This window comes from Alligator sinensis, unplaced genomic scaffold (genome assembly GCF_000455745.1).
Source record: "Alligator sinensis unplaced genomic scaffold, ASM45574v1 scaffold528_1, whole genome shotgun sequence".
In the NCBI taxonomy this organism is placed as follows: Eukaryota; Metazoa; Chordata; order Crocodylia; family Alligatoridae; genus Alligator; species Alligator sinensis.
The window spans coordinates 5472553-5480968 of record NW_005841846.1 but is presented as its reverse complement, the minus strand read 5'-3'; the positions used below and the strand labels follow the sequence as shown (position 1 = coordinate 5480968).

The 8416-nt window shown below is 36.4% G+C and overlaps 2 protein-coding genes across 3 annotated transcripts in view; one reads left to right on the top strand and one right to left on the bottom strand.

Moving 5' to 3' along the window:
- CUNH4orf47 (chromosome unknown C4orf47 homolog) overlaps positions 1-1278 on the top strand; it is a 17379-nt gene extending 16101 nt beyond the window's left edge. For both annotated transcript variants that reach the window (XM_014521519.2, XM_006015890.3), the window contains exon 8: positions 674-1278. In XM_014521519.2, the coding sequence (XP_014377005.1) occupies positions 674-716 (43 nt within the window). In that variant the 3' untranslated portion in view covers positions 717-1278. The remainder of the gene's footprint in view (positions 1-673) is intronic.
- Positions 1279-3952: 2674 nt separating this feature from the next.
- The window catches only part of CCDC110 (coiled-coil domain containing 110), an 11278-nt gene continuing 6814 nt past the window's right edge, over positions 3953-8416 (bottom strand). The window contains 5 exon segments of the mRNA XM_025207368.1: positions 3953-5846; positions 5848-6072; positions 6074-6211; positions 6213-6454; positions 6456-7443. Of these exon segments, the coding sequence (XP_025063153.1) occupies positions 5685-5846; positions 5848-6072; positions 6074-6211; positions 6213-6454; positions 6456-7443 (1755 nt within the window). The 3' untranslated portion in view covers positions 3953-5684.

Genomic DNA, 8416 nt, shown 5'->3' with positions numbered 1-8416 from the left:
CTGCTGAAATAAAAAGGTCTTTGCATATGTGCTAGGACCCGTGCTATAGTAGATGCAACTAGAGGACTAGTTTATTTTGTTTAAAAAAAGTTCTCTCTCCAACTCATAAACTCATTTTGCACAGTGATATTTGACACACTGTATTTACTCCAATTCAACATGACCCTCAATAATTAGATTCTATTAGATTTATAAATTTGTTATAATTTTCCATGTATAGAATATAAATATTGGAGGATCATCTTAAATTTTCTCCCCACAGTGCTACAGTAGGAAGAACAGTGGGAGGGGGGCAGACAGTAGCAAGGCAAGCAGTGGAGTGGCAGTAGGGAGGGTGAGGGAAGGGGTTGGGGGGAAGGCAGGGCAGTAAACAGTCAGGTGGTAGGGGGTCAGGCAGTGGAGGGTAAGCAGTGGGAGGGGAGAGGGACAGAGAAGAGGCAACAGGGTAGGTAGTGGGGGAAGAGGCGTGGGTGGGTGGGCCACAGTTGTAACTCAGGCCACAGCCCTGGAATAGGGCCAGATCCAGAGCCCCTTCCCTTTTCTACCTCCTACTGCCTCATTCTCAAATCCATTCAAGAGACATTTTTCCACGTATTAAATGGTGGGGGAGAAAACTTTGTCAAGCAAATATGATAAATCTAATGGAAACTTCTTTTCACTTGACTCATTTCAGATCATTAAACATAATGAACTACAAGACTGCGCATCTGACATAATATTAGCTCCCAGCAGCATGATTAAGAACACCCTTCTAAGACTGTAAACTGTAGCAATTCAGTAATTAATGAATATATGAAATAAATAAAAGTTTTGTGGAAGATGGAATTCAGTCAAATAAGGCAACAAAGAGTTTATCTGCATCCTGTTTGAGGCTATATTTTATAAATTTATAAACAGAAATACATATGTTATTTACAGATGTTTATAAAATCTGTAAGTAAGTTATTTTGATATAAATTAAGATCTCTGGATGATATAGTTTGCTTATATTGTTGGGACAATTTATATATGTAACACATTTTTTAGTGTGTATCATTTAGATGTTACATTTGATACACTTCATGGTGGTGGCAACCATAACCAGACATTGCCTTTTTTGAAGTAATCACCAATATATTAACCAAGGAGAAGAAATATTATTCAAGTTGAAGATAAGGTCAACATTTTCCTGTAGAAATAATGAAGTTTGATGTGTATCTTAAGGATGCCAAAATGTATTGTTGTATTTTGATTGCAAAGCAATGAAAATGGTTCGGGGACTGTGGCACATGACTTCTGAGAAGAGTCTGAGGGAACCAGATTTATTTAGTCTGCAGAAAAGAAGACTCAGAGAGGATATGATAGTAGCCTTCAACTACCTGAAGGGTGGATCCAGAGAGGATGGAGCTACACTTTTCTCAGTGGTGGCAGATGACAGAACAAGGAATAAGTGTCTTAAGTTGCAGCAAGGGAGGTTTAAGTTGAATATTAGGAATAACTTTCTCACTAGGAGGGCAGTAAAGCACTAGAACAGGCTGCCCAGGGAAGTTGTGGAATCTCCATCCTTGGAGGTTTTTAAGACCCGGGTAGAAAAAGCTTTGGCTGGGATGATCTAGTTGGGGATGGTCTTGCTTTGAGCAGGGGTTTGGACTAGATGACCTGTTGAGGTCCCTTCCAACCTTAATATTCTATGATTCTGTGATTATCTTCAGAAATATCTGGATATATCCTCAATTAAGACAGCTTTCTCAAAAAGATCACCCACTGTTTCAAAAGGGATTGAGGCCACAAGCTTTTCCTAGTAAAGACTGCCAGTAGTTCCATTAATCAGCACTTCACGTTGTTCTTCTTGGCCTCCTGAGGGCATGAAGTTCTGTCATCTTCATGAAGAATCTAATGTGCCTTCAAAAATAGCTCTTCTAATCTAGGATCTTGAGTACAAATACAAACCATAACTCCCATCCTAAAATAGAAAGGCAGTTAGTTAGCTGTGCTAGTCTGAAATTAGGGAGAAGACAGGGCAGGGGAGCACTTTACATACCTAACCCCACTCTGCCCTGCCTTCTCCCATCTAATTAGTTCTTTATCTAGCACTTGTATGAGGTTGAAAGTATTCAGAGTAGCATTTTGGTATATCAAGGTTAAATTAGTATAAAAAATTCACAAAATGCTCCATTTTGAACACTTAAATATAAAATAATATTACATTAAGGCAATGTTTTTGTATCAACTTTTATTAGTGGACTCATTTTAGTACCCATAGAGATTCTAAGAATGTCCTACCAATTGGTTTTCACCAACTGATAGTGAACATTTGTACTAATATTCTGACTAAACACCACATTTTCTAATATTTGACAATATAGAAATGAGAATCAAATTATTGGCAAGCTCTTAAAAAATTCCCACTGAGATCAATAGAGATTTTGTCTTCAAAAGTTACTGCAAAACATGCCCCAGCAGCATATTTTTAAAATGCATTTGTATAATAGTTTTTGTACTTGACCTTTCTAAAGAGATGTTTTTTTCTTAGATTCTCTGGTTTTATATTGTGAAATAAGTATTGGTGATTGTGCTAACTGATGTTTTGGCATCCTCTTCATAATAAATACCAGGAAAAAAAAAATATATATACACACAATAACGTGGGTATGTTCTCCATTGCTGAACTCTTTAGATTCGAATTACTAGGTAGCAGAGCAAACTGTGCTGCATTTCTTCCTGCCTGCAATTCTAAATCTTGACTCCCTGAGTGATTACAGATGTAGAACAGCTGACTGAAATAGTGCCATAATATTTCTTCAGGTCCTTGTGCATCTTCCCTTTTTGTAACTCTTCCTCTTCTAGCTTCTTTTGTATTTCAGCAATCTTTCCATTTTCTAACAAAGCGGAAACATTGGAGACTGTAAGTCTTAATTAGAGATTAATGTTTAAAAATGTCATTGAACTTTGTCAGTAAAGATAGTTAGGCTGTGTGGATCAGCCTCAATTCTAGTCATAAGAGGTACAGATTTGTGCCTAATGCTATAAGTTTTCTGGGGCAGAAAATGTGTCTTTGCTTGCCTTTGTATTAGCAGAAAGCAGTCATTCCTGATTGTTATTATAATGGGGCCCAATTCTGGTTAGGGTCTGTAGGTGCTACTGGGATACAGAAAATAATATTTCTATTGCTAATCTTTCCCTTCTTTTCTCTCCATTTTACTGAAATGGTAGAATTTGGAACTTTCTCAGAATCTGTCTTTAAATACGGCTTCATTGTTATCCAGGGTAGATAGGATGAAAGGCACTACAAAGTACAAAAAATAACAATAAGTAATTTTTCTTTTCACCCTCTAACTAAAAACTGATAGCACGTTCATAACACATTTTGGACCAGATTCTGATCCAAGTATCACAACAAAAAAACTGGAGCAATTTCACTGAAGCCAATTAAGTTATTCTATATTTACAACAGTATTAAATAAAAGCAGACCTTCTGCATCAATTACTATATCTTTTAAGGTCTCTTCTAAATTTGGCTTTCCAAGGCAGTGGACTTTTCTGTCACTAGCCAAACAAATAGTACTCCTAAGCATGTGGAAATATTTACATTGGAATGGGCAGACTTTATTTGTACAAAAAACATGCTAAAATATACGCAGACTACATTTACAGTTGTGCCCAGCAACTCCACTTGATCTTTCGTGCTATACAACCATGTACTAGAAGAGCCTAACCCAGGGGTGGGCAATTATTTTGGGCAGAGGGCTGCTTACTGAGTTTTGGCAAGCCATCGAGGGCTGCATGACAGGCAGCCCAGGGCAGATAAATATTAATTTTCTAAATATTTTAGGGGACCCATGGGCCGGATAGAATGCCCTGGCGGGCCACATCCGGCCCCTGGGCCGCATTTTGCCCACCCCTGACCTAACCATATGCAACTGTTATAAATGGCTAGGAAAATATTTCCCAGGCAAGATCAATAATGTTTCTTGTGGGGGTTAAGGTACAATAATGGAGCTGTATAGAACTGTTTGCACAGCTTCTGTCTATGCTATTAGACTCAGCAGCACTGCAGCGTCTCATCTATATGGGAAGCACAGTCACAAATGCTAGAAAAGAGCTGTTATGTGCCTTGATGCTTTATTGAACATTAGGAAGTTACCTCTCATGCCTCTGGCCTGCGAAAGATGTACCCTAATGAGTGTATCTCATCCTACTAAAGCAAATACAAGTCTATAGAAGGGATTTGGGGAACTCCAGTTTGTTGTTTTATTTTTCTTTTATGAAATGATTTGGCAGTAGTGCCTTTGAGGTAACTAAAATGATCCCTTGAAAAATACAGTGGAGTGAAGAAGTAAACTACAGTACTCCTTCTGGGGCTACAGAGCCATTATACTAATCCGCATAGATGAAGTATCACATAAGAAACATTTCTGTGACATTCCTCCCTTCCCCAGCTCCATAGGATGAGGAGACTAGTTCTGCAGTAATGGATTCTACTTTTCTCTCTAATCTCCCTACAAAATTATGTCCTTCTGCCTACATATATCTACACTGGAAAAATAAGATGTATTAGCAAATGTCTTAAATCTCCAGTTGTTAATTAAAACATTTGTAAATATGACTTCATTACTTGTGAAAACAAAGAAAATGTTGATTAAAAGTGTGGGTTAGGTATCATTAACCGTAAGAAAGACTGAATGTCTTAATGAAAGATGCATAGTTCAAATTCATGTTATTGGGCGAGATGCCAGAATAACTATGCACATTGTTCTGGACTCTGTTAAGCAGTTAGTCAGATTATAAAAGCTAACACTCCCTTCTAGGCTTAAAATTTGTGAGTGAGAACCATAGGTAGCATAAATAGTCATGGCTTCTTTGACTTTATTGGTGCTATAACAATTTACAGCTGCAGCAAATCTCTTTTAGTAAAAATGAAATGCAGCCAAGAGTCCGGCATTCAAAAAAAACATGTGGGAAAATGCTGACTGTAAACAAAAGCTTTAAACCAAAAGGTCACTGTGGTAATGAAATAACTGGACAGTAGAAATTTTAATTGGTTTAAAAGAAGGAATGTTTATTACAGTTTCTCTGAATCAAGAGACTGTGTTGCAGTTTAGCTGGAATTGCCTGAAAAAGAAAGACAGTTTTCTTTTTCTTTCAGGTCATAATTAGGACAAAAATGGGGAATGGCCTTGAAAGCACAATTTATCATTTTAAAGGTCCATTCGAAGGGCCATCTACATCAAAAGAAAAACTCCCAGGCCTTCAAGAAGTTTTGGATAATGTCCTCATTGTGGGTCTGTTGTATCAGAAGAAAAAAATGTTGTGTTACGTAGAATTTTTTTTTTTTTTTTTAGAAACAAGAAATTCTTAAAATTAGAAAAACAAATCTTAAACTGGTCTTAGAACTTAACTTCTCTGGTCAGAAAACTCAAGTATTCAGATATGTTAATACTTTTAGTCAATAATTTTATCTGAAAAGCTACTTAGGTTCAAACTTGGATAAATAAAAATAATGGTAATAAAAAACCACTAGCGTGGTAAAATGTTGTAAAGTATAATGCACACCTCGTGGATTATATACTAAAGCTGTACACTTGTAATCAGAAATTTCTTCACAAATTTTTGTGGAATATGTACAGTAAACTTTTTCCTGACTCCCTGAAATATACCTGTATTTACACTCCTCATTAAGCAGGGCAGTGATTTGGTCCTGCACATTAATCCTTCTGCAGATGGTGGACTTCAAATTGCAATGCATCCCTCTCATTTTCTGTAGTTTCCAGGTGGTTTTCCATTAGTAAGTGGTCCTCATTTAGTCTTCTGATGCTAATTTGATATTTGGAAACATCATGTTTATGGTCCTGTATTTCTTTTTTTAAGTAGCTGATTTTCCTCTGTGATGTTTCTGACAACAATTGATAACCTCTCCTAGTCTCTGTCCACATTGGCCAAATTAGTCTTCAAAGAGTCAATTCCTGCTTTTGCATTTCTAAATTCAGTAAGGAGTTTCTCCTCGGCATAAACTTTATCTGATTGGACTTTCTCAAGCTCCTTCTGTTGCATTTGTCTCACTTTAGCACATTCCTGCAATGTCATTTCAAGGTTAAACTTTGTTTTCTTTAAGTGACTGCACTGATTGAAGAAGAGTCTCCTGTTCTGATTTTGTTACATTTTCTTTTTCTTTCAGCTGCTTTATTTCAATCTGATTTTGTACAAGTTCTTTTTCAAGCGAGGTTTTTTTCTTGCATAAGCTGGGATGTTTTTGTTTCTAGTTTCCGATGTGCTTCTCGAAAGACTGAAGATTCCTTTAGCAAAGAATCCAGTACCACAGTAAGTTTATCTTTTTCATTGGTAGCAGCAATCATATGTTCTTGTGCTTCTTGATCCTTAATTTTAAAGTCGTCTAATGTTTGCCTCATACAGAGTTTCAATACAGAGTTGGCTCCTCTCTTCTTGGAGAGTTTTCTTGTGGTTCTGAAATTCTTTTCATTTTTGTAACAACCTTTTCACTTCTTTAATACATTCCTTGCTGTCTTCTTCTGATTTAACTAACCTGCCTTTCACGTTTTGCTTTTCTTCAGCCAGAGCTTTAATTTGCTTTTCATATTTTGAGCTTTTTTCTCTCAGAGACTGTATTATAATAGTAAGATGTTTCACTTCTGCCTTGAAAGTTACGTTTTCATTTTCAAGTTGCAAAATAAAATGCTGCAAGTGTTCAGAATATTTGGCGGAACTTTGTGACCCTTCAGTTTTTCCAGAGTACTCTGACACAGCTTTGATGTCATTGAATTGAGGATTTCCAGGCTCTAGTATTCGTTGGCTTAGTATATGCAGTTGGTCGTCTTTTTCTCTCTGCAATTGTTCTATGTGATCAAACATTTGTAACTTATCCTTTATTGTTTTGGAAAAGACATTGAACTGGAACCCTTTAACACCATTGACAATGCTATAAAATTCATTTTTCTTTTTGCTTTCAGCTTCTCCTTGGGTACTGCATGTACTTTTAATGGCAAAATTCCAAAATGTTTCATATTTAGAATCTTTATTAAATTCTTTATCAAGATTCAGATTATTTTCTTGAAGAGCAACCAGCGTAATATGTGATGTGTCTACTGTTTTTTCAGATTCTGAAATTTCTTTTGATTTTGAGTCCCCACTTAATTTCTTGCAAGATAAAAAAAGAGTTGATATTTTGGGCTCTTGTTTTGACATATAACCAGAATCATTATATTGACTACAGGAAACATTCTGAAGTTCAATCATCTGTCCTAGTTTCTGTTCATCAGGCTTTTGGAGATCTTGTTTCAATTGTTTGGTAGAATAGTTAAAGTCTGTTAAATGAAATTCATCATCATATTCAAGGAAAGTCATGGGAGCTTTAGGTTCATCCAAAATGGATTTGTCATTAGCAGTAGTAATACTTTCAGCTTTCATACTAGAGCAAGGTATAACACATTTAGGTTTGGCAAAATCCCTCAAAAATATTCATTTTTTGGAGTATTCATAGTTTTGATTTCAGTTGGTCCTAATGGTTTTTCAATCTTTCCAGCTGTTACAGTTTTTAGTGAAATCTGATGAGAAATATTTACATCACTGACTGCATTTTTCAAGGAAAATATTAGAATTTGCTTCCAGGGGCTGATTGGTGCAGTGTTTCTGATCCTACTGAAATTCCTTCATAGAAAATGGTGATTGTGGACTCTGTAAACTAAAATAATCCAGTAACAGTCATTCTGAAAAAACCTGTTGTTTACAATTCTAGAGGTAAGAGCCAGCCAAATGGTTGCCAAGTCTATGATGCATCTTGCAAAACAGTTACCAATTATATATGCCAATATTATTTATCTCTAACATAAGGAAAGGAAAATGAATAAGGAGAGAATTGAGTATGTCAATAAATTTAAGAAACCATATTATGAGCCATATTTCATTTAATTAGGTCTTTTGTTTTCTTCCTGAAGCCTACTAATATTTGTTAAGATGCTAAAATGTTAGAGTGCAAAGGCCCTATCAGAACCTTGAGAGGTGAACCATTGCTTTAGAAAAAGGCCTATTCCATGTCCTGTTTTTTCCAATGACCCTAATTGGGATTGGAATAAGCCTAAAGTACTGACTTATCCCACTGAGTTCTCTAGGGACATTTGCAGCTGGGGAAAGACAAGTTAACTAGTGAGCTAAGAGTCTTTTGAGGTCAAATGTCCACTCATGCCTAGCAGCTTACTGGACTAGAATGGTTAGGGAACCCACAGAACCCATGACAATCCTGTAATGCAACCAGGATTTGGTTCTGAGTCTATGTAATGGTTTACTTATCATGCTACAGAATTAAAGCCACCTATCTGACCATCCCACCCCACTTACTTTAATAGTTGTTCACTGAATAGAATCCAGGGCAAAATCTTTGAAAAAATTATCAAGGCTCACATTTGCGAGAGCCCGGCAGGACAAA